The sequence below is a fragment of the Bufo bufo genome, unplaced genomic scaffold (assembly GCF_905171765.1).
Source record: "Bufo bufo unplaced genomic scaffold, aBufBuf1.1, whole genome shotgun sequence".
Classification (NCBI taxonomy): domain Eukaryota; kingdom Metazoa; phylum Chordata; class Amphibia; order Anura; family Bufonidae; genus Bufo; species Bufo bufo.
Window position 1 is genome coordinate 43,024 of NW_024401173.1, and position 22,612 is coordinate 65,635.

Genomic DNA, 22,612 nt, shown 5'->3' on the forward strand with positions numbered 1-22,612 from the left:
TAAGCCTGACATCAATAGTGGGGAAATTAATGGAAACCATACTTAAGGAGAGGATTGTGGAACATCTAAAATCCCATGGATTGAAAGATGAAAAACAGCATGGGTTTACTTCAGGGAGATCATGTCAAACTAATCTTATTGATTTTTTCGATTGGGTGACTAAAATAATAGATGGAGGAGGTGCAGTAGACATCGCTTATCTAGACTTTAGTAAGGCTTTTGATACTGTCCCACATAGAAAGCTTATCAATAAAGTGCAGTCTTTGGGCTTGGACTCCCATATTGTTGAATGGATTAGGCAGTGGCTGAGGGACAGGCAACAGAGGGTTGTAGTCAATGGAGTATATTCAGACCAAGGTCTTGTTACCAGTGGGGTACCTCAGGGATCTGTTCTGGGACCCATATTGTTTAATATCTTTATCAGCGAAATTGCAGAAGGCCTCGATGGTAAGGTGTGTCTTTTTGCTGATGACACAAAGATTTGTAACAGGGTTGATGTTCCTGGAGGGATACACCAAATGGAAAAGGACTTAGGAAAACTAGAGGAATGGTCAAAAATATGGCAACTAAAATTTAATGTTGATAAGTGCAAGATAATGCACCTGGGGCGTAAAAACCCAAGAGCAGAATATAAAATCAGTGATACAGTCCTAACCTCAGTATCTGAGGAAAGGGATTTAGGGGTCATTATTTCAGAAGACTTAAAGGCAGGCAGACAATGTCATAGAGCAGCAGGAAATGCTAGCAGAATGCTTGGGTGTATAGAGAGGCATTACTAGTAGAAAGAGGGAGGTGCTCATGCCGCTCTACAGAGCACTAGTGAGACCTCATTTGGAGTATTGTGCTCAGTACTGGAGACCATATCTCCAGAAGGATATTGATACTTTGGAGAGAGTTCAGAGAAGAGCTACTAAACTGGTACATGGATTGCAGGATAAAACTTACCAGGAAAGATTAAAGGACCTTAACATGTATAGCTTGGAAGAAAGAAGAGACAGAGGGGATATGATAGAAACTTTAAATACATAAAGGGAATCAACAAAGTAAAAGAGGAGAGAATATTTAAAAGAAGAAAAACTGCTACAAGAGGACATAGTTTTAAATTAGAGGGGCAAAGGTTTAAAAGTAATATCAGGAAGTATTACTTTACTGAGAGAGTAGTGGATGCATGGAATAGCCTTCCTGCAGAAGTGGTAGCTGCAAATACAGTGGAGGAGTTTAAGCATGCATGGGATAGGCATAAGGCCATCCTTCATATAAGATAGGGCCAGGGGCTATCCATAGTATTTAGTATATTGGGCAGACTAGATGGGCCAAATGGTTCTTATCTGCCGACACATTCTATGTTTCTATCGAGGAGAGACGATGGGTAAGTACTTATCAAGTGTGTGGGCTAGCCTGTGCGTTACATACCAAATACCATGCGAGGAGAGACGATTGGTAAGTACTTATCAAGAGGTGTGGGCTAGCTGTGCGTTACATACCAATACCATGCTAGGAGAGACGATGGTAAGTACTTATCAAGTGTGTGGGCTAGCTGTGCGTTACATACCAATACCATGCTAGGAGAGACGATGGTAAGTAGCTTATCAAGAGTGTGGGCTAGCCTGTGCGTTACATACCAATACCATGCGAGGAGAGACGATGGTAAGTACTTATCAAGTGTGTGGGCTAGCCTGTGCGTTACATAACAATACCATGCGAGGAAGAGACGATGGTAAGTACTTATCAAGAGTGTGGGCTAGCCTGTGCGTTACATACCAATACCATGCTAGGAGAGACGATGGTAAGTACTTATCAAGAGTGTGGACTAGCCTGTGCGTTCATACCAATACCATGTGAGGAGAGACGATGTAAGTACTTACAAGAGTGTGGGCTAGCCTGTGCGTACGATACCAATACCATGCGAGGAGAGACGATGGTAAGTACTTATCCAGGAGTGTGGGCTAGCCTGTGCATTTAGATACAATACCATGCGAGGAGGAGACGATGGTAAGTACTTATCAAGAGTGTGGGCTAACCTGTGCGTTACATACCAATACCATGCGAGGAGAGACGATGGTAAGTACTTATCAAGTGTGTGGGCTAGCCTGTGCGTTACATACCAATACCATGCGAGGAGAGACGATAGTAAGTACTTATCAAGAGTGTGGGCTAGCCTGTGCGTTACATACCAATACCATGCAAGGAGAGACGATGGTAAGTACTTATCAAGAGTGTGGGCTAGCCTGTGCGTTACATACCAATACCATGTGAGGAGAGACGATGGTAAGTACTTATCAAGAGTGTGGGCTAGCCTGTGCGTTACATACCAATACCATGCGAGGAGAGACGATGGTAAGTACTTATCAAGAGTGTGGGCTAGCCTGTGCATTAGATACCAATACCATGCGAGGAGAGACGATGGTAAGTACTTATCAAGAGTGTGGGCTAGCCTGTGCGTTACATACCAATACCATGCGAGGAGAGACGATGGTAAGTACTTATCAAGAGTGTGGGCTAGCCTGTGCATTAGATACCAATACCATGCGAGGAGAGACGATGGTAAGTACTTATCAAGAGTGTGGGCTAGCCTGTGCGTTACATACCAATACCATGCGAGGAGAGACGATGGTAAGTACTTATCAAGAGTGTGGGCTAGCCTGTGCGTTACATAACAATACCATGCGAGGAGAGACGATGGTAAGTACTTATCGAGTGTGTGGGCTAGCCTGTGCGTTACATACCAATACCATGCGAGGAGAGAAGATGGTAAGTACTTATCAAGAGTGTGGGCTAACCTGTGCGTTACATAACAATACCATGCGAGGAGAGACGATGGTAAGTACTTATCAAGTGTGTGGGCTAGCCTGTGCGTTACATACCAATACCATGCGAGGAGAGACGATGGTAAGTACTTATCTAGTGTGTGGGCTAGCCTGTGCGTTACATACCAATACCATGCGAGGAGAGACGATGGTAAGTACTTATCAAGTGTGTGGGGCTAGCCTGTGCGTTACATACCAATACCATGCGAGGAGAGACGATGGTAAGTACTTATCAAGTGTGTGGGCTAGCCTGTGCGTTACATACCAATACCATGCGAGGATAGGACGATGGTTAAGTACTTATCAGAGTGTGGGCTAGCCTGTGCGTTACATACCAATTACCATGCGAGGAGAGACGATGGTAAGACTTATCAAGTGTGTGGGCTAGCCCTGTGCGTTACATACCAATACCATGCGAGGAGAGACGATGGTAAGTACTTATCAAGAGTGTGGGCTAGCCTGTGCGTTACATAACAATACCATGCGAGGAGAGACGATGGTAAGTACTTATCAAGAGTGTGGGGCTAGCCTGTGCGTTACATACCAATACCATGCGAGGAGAGACGATGGTAAGTACTTATCAAGAGTGTGGGCTAGCCTGTGCATTAGATACCAATACCATGCGAGGAGAGACGATGGTAAGTACTTATCAAGTGTGTGGGCTAGCCTGTGCGTTACATAACCAATACCATGCGAGAGAGACGATGGTAAGTACTTATCAAGGAGTGTGGGCTAGCCTGTGCGTTACATACCAATACCATGCAGGAGAGACGATGGTAAGTACTTATCAAGTGTGTGGGCTAGCCTGTGCGTTACATAACAATACCATGCAAGGAGAGACGATGGTAAGTACTTATCAAGTGTGTGGGCTAGCCTGTGCGTTACATACCAATACCATGCAAGGAGAGACGATGGTAAGTACTTATCAAGTGTGTGGGCTAGCCTGTGCGTTACATACCAATACCATGCGAGGAGAGACGATGGTAAGTACTTATCAAGAGTGTGGGCTAGCCTGTGCGTTACATACCAATACCATGGCGAGGAGAGACGATGGGTAAGTACTTATCAAGAGTGTGGGCTAGCCTGTGCGTTACATACCAATACCATGCGAGGAGAGACGATGGTAAGTACTTATCAAGATGTGTGGCTAGCCTGTGCGTTACATAACAATACCATGCGAGGAGAGACGATGGTAAGTACTTATCAAGAGTGTGGGCTAGCCTGTGCGTTACATACCAATACCATGCTAGGAGAGACGATGGTAAGTACTTATCAAGAGTGTGGGCTAGCCTTGTGCGTTACATACCAATACCATGCAAGGAGAGACGATGGTAAGTACTTATCAAGTGTGTGGGCTAGCCTGTGCGTTACATAACAATACCATGCGAGGAGAGACGATGGTAAGTACTTATCAAGTGTGTGGGCTAGCCTGTGCGTTACATACCAATACCATGCTAGGAGAGACGATGGTAAGTACTTATCAAGAGTGTGGGCTAGCCTGTGCGTTACATACCAATACCATGCGAGGAGAGACGATGGTAAGTACTTATCAAGAGTGTGGGCTAGCTTGTGCGTTACATACCAATACCATGCGAGGAGAGACGATGGTAAGTACTTATCAAGTATGTGGGCTAGTCTGTGCGTTACATAACAATACCATGCTAGGAGAGACGATGGTAAGTACTTATCAAGAGTGTGGGCTAGCCTGTGCGTTACATACCAATACCATGCGAGGAGAGACGATGGTAAGTACTTATCAAGAGTGTGGGCTAGCCTGTGCGTTACATAACAATACCATGCGAGGAGAGACGATGGTAAGTACTTATCAAGAGTGTGGGCTAGCCTGTGCGTTACATACCAATACCATGCGAGGAGAGACGATGGTAAGTACTTATCAAGTGTGTGGGCTAGCCTGTGCGTTACATACCAATACCATGCGAGGAGAGACGATAGTAAGTACTTATCAAGTGTGTGGGCTAGCCTGTGCGTTACATACCAATACCATGCGAGGAGAGACGATGGTAAGTACTTATCAAGAGTGTGGGCTAGCCTGTGCATTAGATACCAATACCATGCGAGGAGAGACGATGGTAAGTACTTATGAAAAGTGTGGGCTAGCCTGTGCGTTACATACCAATACCATGCGAGGAGAGACGATGGTAAGTACTTATCAAGAGTGTGGGCTAGCCTGTGCGTTACATAACAATACCATGCGAGGAGAGACGATGGTAAGTACTTATCAAGAGTGTGGGCTAGCCTGTGCGTTACATACCAATACCATGCGAGGAGAGACGATGGTAAGTACTTATCAAGAGTGTGGGCTAGCCTGTGCGTTACATACCAATACCATGCGAGGAGAGACGATGGTAAGTACTTATCAGGAGTGTGGGCTAGCCTGTGCGTTACATAACAATACCATGCGAGGAGAGACGATGGTAAGTACTTATCAAGTGTGTGGGCTAGCCTGTGCGTTACATAACTATCATGCGAGAGAGACGATGGTAAGTACTTATCAAGTGTGTGGGCTAGCCTGTGCGTTACATAACAATACCATGCGAGGAGAGACATGGTAAGTACTTATCAAGTGTGTGGGCTAGACTGTGCGTTACATACAATACCTGCTAGAGAGGGGCGATGGTAAGTAGCTTATCTAGAGTGTGGGCTTAGCCATGTGGCATTAGATACCAATACCATGCGAGGAGAGACAGTGGTAAGTACTTATCAAGACTGTGTGGGCTAGCCTGTGCGTTACATAACAATACCATGCTAGGAGAGACGATGGTAAGTACTTATCAAGAGTGTGGGCTAGCCTGTGCGTTACATACCAATACCATGCGAGGAGAGACGATGGTAAGTACTTATCAAGAGTGTGGGCTAGCTTGTGCGTTACATACCAATACCATGGGAGGAGAGACGATGGTAAGTACTTATCAAGAGTGTGGGCTAGCCTGTGCGTTACATAACAATACCATGCGAGGAGAGACGATGGTAAGTACTTATCAAGAGTGTGGGCTAGCCTGTGCGTTACATACCAATACCATGCGAGGAGAGACGATGGTAAGTACTTATCAAGTGTGTGGGCTAGCCTGTGCGTTACATACCAATACCATGCTAGGAGAGACGATGGTAAGTACTTATCAAGAGTGTGGGCTAGCCTGTGCGTTACATACCAATACCATGCGAGGAGAGACGATGGTAAGTACTTATCAAGTGTGTGGGCTAGCCTGTGCGTTACATACCAATACCATGCTAGGAGAGACGATGGTAAGTACTTATCAAGTAGTGTGGGCTAGCCTGTGCGTTACCTAACAATACCATGCGAGGAGAGACGATGGTAAGTACTTATCAAGTGTGTGGGCTAGCCTGTGCGTTACATACCAATACCAATGCGAGGAGAGACGATGGTAAGTACTTATCAAGTGTGTGGGCTAGCCTGTGCGTTACATACCAATACCATGCGAGGAGAGACGATAGTAAGTACTTATCAAGAGTGTGGGCTAGCCTGTGCGTTACATACCAATACCATGCTAGGAGAGACGATGGTAAGTACTTATCAAGAGTGTGGGCTAGCCTGTGCGTTAGCATACCAATACCATGTGGAGGAGAGACGATGGTAAGTACTTATCAAGTGTGTGGGCTAGCCTGTGCGTTACATACCAATACCATGCTAGGAGAGACGATGGTAAGTACTTATCAAGTGTTGGGCTAGCCCTGTGCGTTACATACCAATACCCATGCTAGGAGAGACGATAGTAAGTACTTATCAAGAGTGTGGGCTAGCCTGTGCGTTCATACCAATACCATGCGAGGAGAGACGATAGTAAGTACTTATCAAGTGTGTGGGCTAGCCTGTGCGTTACATACCAATACCATGCGAGGAGAGACGATGGTAAGTACTTATCGAAGAGTGTGGGCTAGCCCTGTGCGTTACATACCAATACCATGCTAGGAGAGACGATGGTAAGTACTTATCAAGTGTGTGGGCTAGCCTGTGCGTTACATACCAATACCATGCGAGGAGAGACGATGGTAAGTACTTATCAAGAGTGTGGGCTAGCCTGTGCGTTACATACCAATACCATGCTAGGAGAGACGATGGTAAGTACTTATCAAGTGTGTGGGCTAGCCTGTGCGTTACATACCAATACCATGCGAGGAGAGACGATGGTAAGTACTTATCAAGTGTGTGGGCTAGCCTGTGCATTAGATACCAATACCATGCGAGGAGAGACGATGGTAAGTACTTATCAAGAGTGTGGGCTAGCCTGTGCGTTACATACCAATACCATGCGAGGAGAGACGATGGTAAGTACTTATCAAGTGCTGCCTCGTGGCCCGCGCTGCGTCGCAGTACTAAGTATGTATGGTTGACTATTTGATTGTAATAAAGGCCTTTTTTAATAAAAAAAAATACAATGTGGTGGGAAGCGGAAAAAAAAATCCAAATAAGGTGGAATTGGGGAAAAAAACGCAATTTCTCCACCATTTTACGCTGTTTGTTCCCACAGTGTTCCATTTGCAGAAAAACGGACCTGTGCCCCTCATTCTCTGGGTGAGTACGGATACAACGATGCCCCAGATGTATAGCTGTTTATGTCTAAATAGTGGGAAAATACATTTAAACTTTGAAAAAAAAACATTTTTTTTACATCACCCTCTTCTGACCCCCGCTGTTGGGAAGGGGGGGGCTCATTTTTACAGGACGATCTGTAGTTTTTTATTGATACCAGTGTGTGTGACTTTTTGATTCACATTTTATTACATTTTTTTTGGCCAAGAGAAGGATAAAAAATGGCAAATTGGCCATTTTGACCCTTTTTTCTGTTACGCCAGGGATGCCTCAACCTGCGGCCCTCAGCTGTTGTAAAACTGCAACTCCCACCATGCCCTGCTGTAGACTGTCCGGACATGCTGGGAGTTGTAGTTTTGCAATAGCTGGAGGGCCACAGGTTGAGCATCCCTGTGTAACGCCATTCACCGTATTGGAAAAATATTTTTACATCTTAATATTACGGGCGTTTTCGGTTGCGGTGATACACATGATGTTTATATTTTTTGTGGGGGATTTAAACTTTTATATTTTTTTATATTTTAGATATTTTTAACAGGTTTTTGAAGCTCGTATGTGAGCCGACAAAATCCAATAGTTTTATTTTTTTTATTCTGCACAATTAAGTATTTTTCACATTCACTAATTGTTCAGAATTGCTCATTTCTTATGTTCGCCACCGGCCAAAATAAGGAATGGCAGCTTTAATGCCCTCAGCCTCCTCAATGCCCTCAGCCTCCTGCATTGGAACCAATTACCGGCATCCTCATTGCCGCAGGGGATGCCGGTAAGGAGCCTGGAAGCGTGAGCAATGATCTCACCTGATCACGGCATCTAAAGGGCATTATTGCCCGTCGCGGTCATTACCGAGGGGTCTCTGCTGTTTGTAACAGCGGAGACTCACCGCCATGGCGCCGCTGCGAGCACCATGTCTGCCCATCGCTCCAGTGCTGGTAGCCAAGGGGTTAAGGCACTCTCCATAGTGAAATATACACAGCACAGGGATAGCTATATTATCACTAAAACTGTGAAGTAATGTCCTCCTGTGTGTGTGGCCATGTTGGTCCCTCACCTCCTGGCCTCTCCCTCCAGGGTGAATCCAGGCCTAGACTGTTGGCTCTTGACCAACACCCGGGATGGCAGCTGGGCGGGAGCCAGAGCAAGACTGGCACTTCCCCGGCTCCGGGATTGCCCTAGTCCTGGTCACTGCAGGAGCCTTCTGGCCCGGAGGGACTGGGATTGGTTTATGGGGGCCCCTTCTCTAATGCAGAGGGCCTGCGATGGACCATGACCAAGCACACGTTTTAGTGTGGCACGCTGCACGATTTTGATGCACAGCCGTAGAAAGCATGTACTAAAGCCTGCTACGGGACTACAACATCTTGGACATTGACGACGAAGAAGAGGACTAAACCCCCTCTCCCCCAGGCCTGCGATTTCCCCTCCCATCCCCCACCCCTCATCACTGTCTGTTGTCTTGTTCTGGGCCTTCTGTGCATTGTGATTGAACAGGAATGTGAGCGCGGACCCCGGCTTGTATATTACACCATCATGCGCTATGTGCAGTGATTGTCTCACAGTCCTGCGCTGCGGTCGCGGTACCGAGCATGTATGTTTGACAATTTTGATAGTACTAAAGACATGTGCAATATAAAAAATAAATAAATAAAAAACATCAGTAATGTCTCCTGTATTATAACCACTATCAGTAATGTCTCCTCCTGTATTATCATCGCCATCAGTAATGTCTCCTGTATTATCAGCGCCATCAGTAATGTCTCCTGTATTATCAGCGCCATCAGTAATGTCTCCTGTATTATCAGCGCCATCAGTAATGTCTCCTGTATTATCAGCGCCATCAGTAATGTCTCCTGTATTATCATCGCCATCAGTAATGTCTCCTGTTTTATCAGCGCCATCAGTAATGTCTCCTGTATTATCAGCGCCATCAGTAATGTCTCCTGTATTATCAGCGCCATCAGTAATGTCTCCTGTATTATCAGCGCCATCAGTAATGTCTCCTGTTTTATCAGCGCCATCAGTAATGTCTCCTGTTTTATCAGCGCCATCAGTAATGTCTCCTCCTGTATTATCAGCGCCATCAGTAATGTCTCCTGTATTATAAGTGCCATCAGTAATGTCTCCTGTATTATCAGCGCCATCAGTAATGTCTCCTCCTGTATTATCATCGCCATCAGTAATGTCTCCTTCTGTATTATCACCGCCATCAGTAATGTCTCCTCCTGTATTATCAGCGCCATCAGTAATGTCTCCTCCTGTATTATCAGCACCATCAGTAATGTCTCCTGTATTATCAGCGCCATCAGTAATGTCTCCTGTATTATCAGCGCCATCAGTAATGTCTCCTGTATTATCAGCTCCATCAGTAATGTCTCCTGTATTATCATCACCATCAGTATTGTTTCCTGTATTATCAGCGCCATCAGCAATGTCTCCTGTATTATCAGCGCCATCAGTAATGTCTCCTCCTGTATTATCAGTGCCATCAGTAATGTCTCCTGTATTATCAGCGCCATCAGTAATGTCTCCTCCTGTATTATCAGCGCCATCAGTAATGTCTCCTCCTGTATTATCAGCGCCATCAGTAATGTCTCCTGTATTATCAGCGCCATCAGTAATGTCTCCTATATTATCAGCGCCATCAGTAATGTCTCCTGTATTATCAGCACCATCAGTAATGTCTCCTCCTGTATTATCAGCGCCATCAGTAATGTCGTCTCCTGTATTATCAGACCCATCAGTAATGTCTCCTCCTGTATTATCAGCGCCATCAGTAATGTCTCCTCCTGTATTATCATTGCCATCAGTAATGTCTCCTGTATTATCAGCGCCATCAGTAATGTCTCCTCCTGTATTATCAGCGCCATCAGTAATGTCTCCTCCTGTATTATCATCGCCATCAGTAATGTCTCCTCCTGTATTATCAGCGCCATCAGTAATGTCTCCTGTATTATCAGCGCCATCAGTAATGTCTCCTCCTGTATTATCAGCGCCATCAGTAATGTCTCCTCCTGTATTATCAGCGCCATCAGTAATGTCGTCTCCTGTATTATCAGCGCCATCAGTAATGTCTCCTCCTGTATTATCATTGCCATCAGTAATGTCTCCTCCTGTATTATCAGCGCCATCAGTAATGTCTCCTGTATTATCATCGCCATCAGTAATGTCTCCTCCTGTATTATCAGCGCCATCAGTAATGTCTCCTCCTGTATTATCAGCGCCATCAGTAATGTCTCCTCCTGTATTATCAGCGCCATCAGTAATGTCTCCTGTATTATCAGCGCCATCAGTAATGTGTCCTGTATTATCAGCGCCATCAGTGATGTCTCCTGTATTATCATCGCCATCAGTAATGTCTCCTCCTGTATTATCAGCGCCATCAGTAATGTCTCCTCCTGTATTATCAGCGCCATCAGTAATGTCTCCTGTATTATCAGCGCCATCAGTAATGTCTCCTGTATTATCAGCGCCATCAGTAATGTCTCCTCCTGTATTATCAGCGCCATCAGTAATGTCTCCTGTATTATCAGCGCCATCAGTAATGTCTCCTGTATTATCATCGCCATCAGTAATGTCTCCTCCTGTATTATCAGCGCCATCAGTAATGTCTCCTGTATTATCAGCGCCATCAGTAATGTCTCCTGTATTATCAGCGCCATCAGTAATGTCTCCTCCTGTATTATCAGCACCATCAGTAATGTCTCCTCCTGTATTATCAGCGCCATCAGTAATGTCGTCTCCTGTATTATCAGACCCATCAGTAATGTCTCCTCCTGTATTATCAGCGCCATCAGTAATGTCTCCTCCTGTATTATCATTGCCATCAGTAATGTCTCCTGTATTATCAGCGCCATCAGTAATGTCTCCTCCTGTATTATCAGCGCCATCAGTAATGTCTCCTGTATTATCAGCGCCATCAGTAATGTCTCCTCCTGTATTATCAGCGCCATCAGTAATGTCTCCTGTATTATCAGCGCCATCAGTAATGTCTCCTCCTGTATTTTCAGGGCCATCAGTAATGTCTCCTCCTGTATTATCAGCGCCATCAGTAATGTCTCCTCCTGTATTATCAGCGCCATCAGTAATGTCTCCTGTATTATCATCGCCATCAGTAATGTCTCCTCCTGTATTATCAGCGCCATCAGTAATGTCTCCTCCTGTATTATCAGCGCCATCAGTAATGTCTCCTCCTGTATTATCAGCGCCATCAGTAATGTCTCCTGTATTATCATCGCCATCAGTAATGTCTCCTCCTGTATTATCAGCGCCATCAGTAATGTCTCCTCCTGTATTATCAGCGCCATCAGTAATGTCTCCTCCTGTATTATCAGCGCCATCAGTAATGTCTCATGTATTATCAGCGCCATCAGTAATGTCTCCTGTATTATCAGCGCCATCAGTGATGTCTCCTGTATTATCATCGCCATCAGTAATGTCTCCTCCTGTATTATCAGCGCCATCAGTAATGTCTCCTGTATTATTAGCGCCATCAGTAATGTCTCCTGTATTATCAGCGCCATCAGTAATGTCTCCTGTATTATCATCGCCATCAGTAATGTCTCCTCCTGTATTATCAGCGCCATCAGTAATGTCTCCTGTATTATCAGCGCCATCAGTAATGTCTCCTGTATTATCATCGCCATCAGTAATGTCTCCTCCTGTATTATCATCGCCATCAGTAATGTCTCCTGTATTATCAGCGCCATCAGTAATGTCTCCTGTATTATCAGCGCCATCAGTAATGTCTCCTCCTGTATTATCAGCGCCATCAGTAATGTCTCCTCCTGTATTATCAGCGCCATCAGTAATGTCTCCTGTATTATCATCGCCATCAGTAATGTCTCCTCCTGTATTATCAGCGCCATCAGTAATGTCTCCTCCTGTATTATCAGCGCCATCAGTAATGTCTCCTGTATTATCAGCGCCATCAGTAATGTCTCCTGTATTATCAGCGCCATCAGTAATGTCTCCTGTATTATCAGCGCCATCAGTAATGTCTCCTGTATTATCATCGCCATCAGTAATGTTTCCTGTATTATCATCGCCATCAGTAATGTCTCCTGTATTATCATCGCCATCAGTAATGTCTCCTGTATTATCATCGCCATCAGTAATGTCTCCTCCTGTATTATCAGCGCCATCAGTAATGTCTCCTGTATTATCAGCGCCATCAGTAATGTCTCCTGTATTATCATCGCCATCAGTAATGTCTCCTCCTGTATTATCAGCGCCATCAGTAATGTCTCCTGTATTATCAGCGCCATCAGTAATGTCTCCTCCTGTATTATCAGCGCCATCAGTAATGTCTCCTCCTGTATTATCAGCGCCATCAGTAATGTCTCCTGTATTATCATCGCCATCAGTAATGTCTCCTGTATTATCAGCGCCATCAGTAATGTCTCCTGTATTATCATCGCCATCAGTAATGTCTCCTGTATTATCATCGCCATCAGTAATGTCTCCTCCTGTATTATCAGCGCCATCAGTAATGTCTCCTGTATTATCAGCGCCATCAGTAATGTCTCCTGTATTATCATCGCCATCAGTAATGTCTCCTCCTGTATTATCAGCGCCATCAGTAATGTCTCCTGTATTATCAGCGCCATCAGTAATGTCTCCTGTATTATCAGCGCCATCAGTAATGTCTCCTCCTGTATTATCAGCGCCATCAGTAATGTCTCCTGTATTATCAGCGCCATCAGTAATGTCTCCTCCTGTATTATCAGCGCCATCAGTAATGTCTCCTCCTGTATTATCAGCGCCATCAGTAATGTCTCCTGTATTATCAGCGCCATCAGTAATGTCTCCTGTATTATCAGCGCCATCAGTAATGTCTCCTGTATTATCATCGCCATCAGTAATGTCTCCTCCTGTATTATCAGCGCCATCAGTAATGTCTCCTCCTGTATTATCAGCGCCATCAGTAATGTCTCCTCCTGTATTATCAGCGCCATCAGTAATGTCTCCTGTATTATCAGCGCCATCAGTAATGTCTCCTCCTGTATTATCAGCGCCATCAGTAATGTCTCCTCCTGTATTATCAGCGCCATCAGTAAATGCCCCCCGCCTGTAGAATAAGCCCACGGCACAGAACTTACCTGAGTCGGTTTCCTGTCGGTTTGAAGCCGCAGACTCCGCAGAAGGCGCTCGGGAAGCGGATACTTCCTCCAATGTCTGAGCCAAAGCCCAGGATGGAGCCTTGTGCTGAGATGAGCGCCCCCTCCCCTCCAGATGAGCCCCCCGGGGTCCTCTTGTGGTTCAGGGGATTCAGGGTCTGTCCATAGATGGGATTACTGCAGTCATAGCTGTGGGAAGACGAGAGGAAAGAAACTCGATCAGTATCCTGTTCACAGCTGAAGTCTGTCACAGTGTACCAGAGCAGTGGAGAGGGGATGTCAACGAGAACTTGGATGGATGGATATACGGGATTTACACACCGACCCCGCGTACATTATACAAGATTAGCCGCTGCGGGCCGGTCCCTGGCAGACATCTTGTGGTTACCCTGCCCCTATAGTTGCCGTATGTCTCGCTCACATATATCTGTCGCAGTGGGGGGGGCAGTACCTTCTCTCTTCGTGGTGTTGCAGTCACTTCACCGATGATGTGTTTTCTATTAGTTCGGCCGATGTGACGATCACAGCGAAGAACGATCTGTGTCACCTACACTTTACATACGGGTCTGATGCCGAGATATACATACCGCGCCCCACAGCGGTGAACATACAGGGGGGGGGGGGGGGGCGGCAACCACAGTGCAGCACAATATACCGCCCCAGCAGAACCAGATACCACAGTGCAGCACAATATACTGCCCCAGCAGAACCAGATACCACAGGGCAGCACAATATACCGCCCCAGCAGAACCAGATACCACAGTGCAGCACAATATACTGCCCCAGCAGAACCAGATACCACAGTGCAGCACAATATACTGCCCCAGCAGAACCAGATACTACAGTGCAGCACAATATACTGCCCCAGCAGAACCAGATACCACAGTGCAGCACAATATACCGCCCCAGCAGAACCAGATACCACAGTGCAGCACAATATACTGCCCCAGCAGAACCAGATACCACAGTGCAGCACAATATACCGCCCCAGCAGAACCTGATACCACAGTGCAGCACAATATACCGCCCCAGCAGAACCAGATACCACAGTGCAGCACAATATACCGCCCCAGCAGAACCAGGTACCACAGTGCAGCACAATATACCGCCCCAGCCGAACCAGATACCACAGTGCAGCACAATATACTGCCCCAGCAGAACCAGATGCCACAGTGCAGCACAATATACTGCCCCAGCAGAACCAGATACTACAGTGCAGCACAATATACCGCCCCAGCAGAACCAGATACCACAGTGCAGCACAATATACCGCCCCAGCAGAACCAGATACCACAGTGCAGCACAATATACCGCCCCGGCAGAACAAGATACCACAGTGCAGCACAATATACCGCCCCAGCAGAACCAGATACTACAGTGCAGCACAATATACTGCCCCAGCAGAACCAGATACCACAGTGCAGCACAATATACCGCCCCAGCAGAACCAGATACCACAGTGCAGCACAATATACCTCCCAGGCAGAACAAGATACCACAGTGCAGCACAATATACCGCCCCAGCAGAACCAGATACTACAGTGCAGCACAATATACCGCCCCAGCAGAACCAGATACCACAGTACAGCACAATATACCGCCCCAGCAGAACCAGATACCACAGTGCAGCACAATATACCGCCCCGGCAGAACCAGATACCACAGTGCAGCACAATATACTGCCCCAGCAGAACCAGATACCACAGTGCAGCACAATATACTGCCCCAGCAGAACCAGGTACCACAGTGCAGCACAATATACCGCCCCAGCAGAACCAGATACCACAGTGCAGCACAATATACTGCCCCAGCAGAACCAGGTACCACAGTGTAGGACAATATACCGCCCCAGCAGAACCAGGTACCACAGTGCAGGACAATATACCGCCCCAGCAGAACCAGATACCACAGTGCAGGACAATATACCGCCCCAGCAGAACCAGATACCACCGTGCAGCACAATATACTGCCCCAGCAGAACCAGATACCACAGTGCAGCACAATATACCGCCCCAGCAGAACCAGATACCACAGTGCAGCACAATATACTGCCCCAGCAGAACCAGATACCACAGTGCAGCACAATATACCGCCCCAGCAGAACCAGGTACCACAGTGCAGGACAATATACCGCCCCAGCAGAACCAGATACCACAGTGCAGCACAATATACCGCCCCAGCAGAACCAGATACCACAGTGCAGGACAATATACTGCCCCAGCAGAACCAAATACCACAGTGCAGCACAATATACCGCCCCAGCAGAACCAGATACCACAGTGCAGCACAATATACTGCCCCAGCAGAACCAGATACCACAGTGCAGCACAATATACTGCCCCAGCAGAACCAGATACCACAGTGCAGCACAATATACCGCCCCAGCAGAACCAGATACCACAGTGCAGCACAATATACCGCCCCGGCAGAACCAGATAACACCGTGCAGCACAATATACTGCCCCAGCAGAACCAGATACCACAGTGCAGCACAATATACCGCCCCAGCAGAACCAGATACCACAGTGCAGCACAATATACCGCCCCAGCAGAACCAGATACCACAGTGCAGCACAATATACTGCCCCAGCAGAACCAGATACCACAGTGCAGCACAATATACTGCCCCAGCAGAACCAGATACCACAGTGCAGCACAATATACCGCCCCAGCAGAACCAGATACTACAGTGCAGCACAATATACTGCCCCAGCAGAACCAGATACCACAGTACAGCACAATATACCGCCCCAGCAGAACCAGATACCACAGTGCAGCACAATATACCGCCCCGGCAGAACCAGATACCACAGTGCAGCACAATATACTGCCCCAGCAGAACCAGATACCACAGTGCAGCACAATATACTGCCCCAGCAGAACCAGGTACCACAGTGCAGCACAATATACCGCCCCAGCAGAACCAGATACCACAGTGCAGCACAATATACTGCCCCAGCAGAACCAGGTACCACAGTGTAGGACAATATACCGCCCCAGCAGAACCAGGTACCACAGTGCAGGACAATATACCGCCCCAGCAGAACCAGATACCACAGTGCAGGACAATATACCGCCCCAGCAGAACCAGATACCACCGTGCAGCACAATATACTGCCCCAGCAGAACCAGATACCACAGTGCAGCACAATATACCGCCCCAGCAGAACCAGATACCACAGTGCAGCACAATATACTGCCCCAGCAGAACCAGATACCACAGTGCAGCACAATATACCGCCCCAGCAGAACCAGGTACCACAGTGCAGGACAATATACCGCCCCAGCAGAACCAGATACCACAGTGCAGCACAATATACCGCCCCAGCAGAACCAGATACCACAGTGCAGGACAATATACTGCCCCAGCAGAACCAAATACCACAGTGCAGCACAATATACCGCCCCAGCAGAACCAGATACCACAGTGCAGCACAATATACTGCCCCAGCAGAACCAGATACCACAGTGCAGCACAATATACTGCCCCAGCAGAACCAGATACCACAGTGCAGCACAATATACCGCCCCAGCAGAACCAGATACCACAGTGCAGCACAATATACCGCCCCGCAGAACCAGATAACACCGTGCATCACAATATACTGCCCCAGCAGAACCAGATACCACAGTGCAGCACAATATACCGCCCCCAGCAGAACCAGATACCACAGTGCAGCACAATATACCGCCCCAGCAGAACCAGATACCACAGTGCAGCACAATATACTGCCCCAGCAGAACCAGATACCACAGTGCAGCACAATATACTGCCCCAGCAGAACCAGATACCACAGTGCAGCACAATATACCGCCCCAGCAGAACCAGATACCGCAGTGCAGCACAATATACCGCCCCAGCAGAACAAGATACCACAGTGCAGCACAATATACCGCCCCAGCAGAACCAGATACCACAGTGCAGCACAATGTACTGCCCCAGCAGAACCAGATACCACAGTGCAGCACAATATACTGCCCCAGCAGAACCAGATACCACAGTGCAGCACAATATACTGCCCCAGCAGAACCAGATACCACAGTGCAGCACAATATACCGCCCCAGCAGAACCAGATACCACAGTGCAGCACAATATACTGCCCCAGCAGAACCAGATACCACAGTGCAGCACAATATACTGCCCCCGCAGAACCAGATACCACAGTGCAGCACAATATACCGCCCCAGCAGAACCAGATACCACAGTGCAGCACAATATACTGCCCCAGCAGAACCAGATACCACAGTGCAGCACAATATACTGCCCCAGCAGAACCAGATACCAAAGTGCAGGACAATATACCGCCCCAGCAGAACCAGATACCACAGTGCAGCACAATATACCGCCCCAGCAGAACCAGATACCACAGTGCAGCACAATATACCACCCCAGCAGAACCAGATACCACAGTGCAGCACAATATACCGCCCCAGCAGAACCAGATACCACAGTGCAGCACAATATACTGCCCCAGCAGAACCAGATACCACAGTGCAGCACAATATACTGCCCCAGCAGAACCAGATACCAAAGTGCAGGACAATATACCGCCCCAGCAGAACCAGATACCACAGTGCAGCACAATATACCGCCCCGGCAGAACAAGATACCACAGTGCAGCACAATATACTGCCCCAGCAGAACCAGGTACCACAGTGTAGGACAATATACCGCCCCAGCAGAACCAGATACCACAGTGCAGCACAATATACCGCCCCAGCAGAACCAGATACCACAGTGCAGCACAATATACCGCCCCAGCAGAACCAGGTACCACAGTGCAGGACAATATACCGCCCCAGCAGAACCAGATACCACAGTGCAGCACAATATACCGCCCCAGCAGAACCAGATACTACAGTGCAGCACAATATACCGCCCCAGCAGAACCAGATACCAGAGTGCAGCACAATATACTGCCCCAGCAGAACCAGATACCACAGTGCAGCACAATATACCGCCCCAGCAGAACCAGATACCACAGTGCAGCACAATATACTGCCCCAGCGGAACCAGATACCACAGTGCAGGACAATATACCGCCCCAGCAGAGCCAGATACCACAGTGCAGCACAATATACCGCCGCAGCAGAACCAGATAACACAGTGCAGCACAATATACTGCCCCAGCAGAACCAGATACCACAGTGCAGCACAATATACCGCCCCAGCAGAACCAGATACCACAGTGCAGCACAACATACTGCCCCAGCAGAACCAGATACCACAGTGCAGCACAATATACTGCCCCAGCAGAACCAGATACCACAGTGCAGCACAATATACCGCCCCAGCAGAACCAGATACCACAGGGCAGCACAATATACTGCCCCAGCAGAACCAGATACCACAGGGCAGCACAATATACCGCCCCAGCAGAACCAGATACCACAGTGCAGCACAATATACCGCCCCAGCAGAACCAGATACCACAGTGCAGCACAATATACTGCCCCCCGCAGAACCAGATACCACAGTGCAGCACAATATACCGCCCCAGCAGAACCAGATACCACAGTGCAGCACAATGTACTGCCCCAGCAGAACCAGATACCACAGTGCAGCACAATATACTGCCCCAGCAGAACCAGATACCACAGTGCAGCACAATATACCGCCCCAGCAGAACCAGATACCACAGTGCAGCACAATATACTGCCCCAGCAGAACCAGATACCACAGTGCAGCACAATATACCGCCCCAGCAGAACCAGATACCACAGTGCAGCACAATATACTGCCCCAGCAGAACCAGATACCACAGTGCAGCACAATATACCGCCCCAGCAGAACCAGATACCACAGTGCAGCACAATATACCGCCCCAGCAGAACCAGATACCACAGTGCAGCACAATATACCGCCCCGGCAGAACCAGATAACACCGTGCAGCACAATATACTGCCCCAGCAGAACCAGATACCACAGTGCAGCACAATATACCGCCCCAGCAGAACCAGATACCACAGTGCAGCACAATATACTGCCCCAGCAGAACCAGATACCACAGTGCAGCACAATATACTGCCCCCGCAGAACCAGATACCACAGTGCAGCACAATATACCGCCCCAGCAGAACCAGATACCACAGTGCAGCACAATATACTGCCCCAGCAGAACCAGATACCACAGTGCAGCACAATATACTGCCCCAGCAGAACCAGATACCACAGTGCAGCACAATATACTGCCCCAGCAGAACCAGATACCACAGTGCAGCACAATATACCGCCCCAGCAGAACCAGATACCACAGTGCAGCACAATATACCGCCCCAGCAGAACCAGATACCACAGTGCAGCACAATATACCGCCCCAGCAGAACCAGGTACCACAGTGCAGGACAATATACCGCCCCAGCAGAACCAGATACCACAGTGCAGCACAATATACCGCCCCAGCAGAACCAGATACTACAGTGCAGCACAATATACCGCCCCAGCAGAACCAGATACCAGAGTGCAGCACAATATACTGCCCCAGCAGAACCAGATACCACAGTGCAGCACAATATACCGCCCCAGCAGAACCAGATACCACAGTGCAGCACAATATACTGCCCCAGCGGAACCAGATACCACAGTGCAGGACAATATACCGCCCCAGCAGAGCCAGATACCACAGTGCAGCACAATATACCGCCGCAGCAGAACCAGATAACACAGTGCAGCACAATATACTGCCCCAGCAGAACCAGATACCACAGTGCAGCACAATATACCGCCCCAGCAGAACCAGATACCACAGTGCAGCACAACATACTGCCCCAGCAGAACCAGATACCACAGTGCAGCACAATATACTGCCCCAGCAGAACCAGATACCACAGTGCAGCACAATATACCGCCCCAGCAGAACCAGATACCACAGGGCAGCACAATATACCGCCCCAGCAGAACCAGATACCACAGTGCAGCACAATATACTGCCCCAGCAGAACCAGATACCACAGTGCAGCACAATATACCGCCCCAGCAGAACCAGATACCACAGTGCAGCACAATATACTGCCCCCGCAGAACCAGATACCACAGTGCAGCACAATATACCGCCCCAGCAGAACCAGATACCACAGTGCAGCACAATGTACTGCCCCAGCAGAACCAGATACCACAGTGCAGCACAATATACTGCCCCAGCAGAACCAGATACCACAGTGCAGCACAATATACCGCCCCAGCAGAACCAGATACCACAGTGCAGCACAATATACTGCCCCAGCAGAACCAGATACCACAGTGCAGCACAATATACCGCCCCAGCAGAACCAGATACCACAGTGCAGCACAATATACTGCCCCAGCAGAACCAGATACCACAGTGCAGCACAATATACCGCCCCAGCAGAACCAGATACCACAGTGCAGCACAATATACCGCCCCAGCAGAACCAGATACCACAGTGCAGCACAATATACCGCCCCGGCAGAACCAGATAACACCGTGCAGCACAATATACTGCCCCAGCAGAACCAGATACCACAGTGCAGCACAATATACCGCCCCAGCAGAACCAGATACCACAGTGCAGCACAATATACTGCCCCAGCAGAACCAGATACCACAGTGCAGCACATTATACTGCCCCAGCAGAACCAGATACCACAGTGCAGCACAATATACCGCCCCAGCAGAACCAGATACCACAGTGCAGCACCATATACCGCCCCAGCAGAACCAGATACCACAGTGCAGCACAATATACCGCCCCAGCAGAACCAGATACCACAGTGCAGCACAATATACTGCCCCAGCAGAACCAGATACCACAGTGCAGCACAATATACCGCCCCAGCAGAACCAGATACCACAGTGCAGCACAATATACTGCCCCAGCAGAACCAGATACCACAGTGCAGCACAATATACCACCCCAGCAGAACCAGATACCACAGTGCAGCACAATATACCGCCCCAGCAGAACCAGGTACCACAGTGCAGCACAATATACTGCCCCAGCAGAACCAGATACCACAGTGCAGCACAATATACTGCCCCAGCAGAACCAGGTACCACAGTGCAGCACAATATACCGCCCCAGCAGAACCAGATACCACAGTGCAGCACAATATACTGCCCCAGCAGAACCAGATACCACAGATGACAGGTTGTGGACTGGAGAGTATGTTTCAAGAGGTTTCAAGATATTAGATCAGAGATGTGTGGAGAGGACAGGAAGGATTTATATATATATTTTTTTAATGGATTAGCTGGGCACCGGGGAATCAGTAGATTTTGCCATCGCTCGTCCTCATACAGAAGCGCTCCTTCCTCACAATCTCCTGCTTGTCAGTGGAGGAGACACATTTACATGCAGCGATCTCCTCCACAGTATGGGGAGCAGTGATCACTAATGCCATTGTTCGTCCTCATACAGAATGACAGGCACCACAATCTGTGACAGCACCTTTACACCGGCAGATTATCCGATAATCTGCCTCAACATTGAGCAGTTTACGGCGCCTCGGCTGCAATTATATTTCCATTGTGTGGCTTCAATTATCTAGTGTGCAGCGCAGGGGGTGGGCAGCGCAGGGGATGGGCAGCGCAGGAGGTGGGCAGCGCAGGGGGTGGGCAGCGCAGCGTGGTGGGTGGTACAGGAGGAGAGGTTTCAGTACACGGACCATCAGTTTGTGGTAATGGCGGCTGGAGCTCGGTCCCTGGCATGGTGTGATTTGCGCCACATTCTCATCAGGACTATATTGAAGGCGATTTATTCATCACTGATTGGTGTGAGGAGACCACGGCCACCTCCATGATACCTGTACACAGCAGCACAAGTAGTGCACCCCCTCCCAGGTCCACGCCCTTCACTTCAGTGGTCTTACTTCAGCATGGACTGCGGGATGTTGGTTTTCACAAACGGCACCGCTCCCTGCTTCTTTAGCACCTGGACAATAACGCAGTCTTCTGGGGCCGGGCGTTCCAGATTCCTAATTAACCCCAATGTGGCGTCATGACCCTGGAGAACACAAAAAGTTATCTCTCTATATAAAGCTTCTCCACCTACAGCCTCAAGCCCAATACTCTTCACACGAGCTATGAGTATGAGGAGCATGTCAGGGTTATCCTCAGGGGCGGGACAACCAGTCACGGACCTGAAGTTCAGCCCAAAC

At 48.2% G+C, this 22,612-nt stretch overlaps 1 protein-coding gene across 1 annotated transcript in view; it reads right to left on the reverse strand.

Annotated features, from left to right (window-relative positions):
• LOC120985006 (fatty-acid amide hydrolase 1-like) overlaps positions 1-22,612 on the reverse strand; it is an 83,496-nt gene that overhangs the window by 37,846 nt on the left and 23,038 nt on the right. The window contains exons 4-5 of the mRNA XM_040413450.1: positions 22,325-22,458; positions 13,476-13,682 (exon numbers count right to left, since the gene is read on the reverse strand). Coding sequence (XP_040269384.1) covers positions 13,476-13,682; positions 22,325-22,458 — 341 coding nt within the window. The remainder of the gene's footprint in view (positions 1-13,475; positions 13,683-22,324; positions 22,459-22,612) is intronic.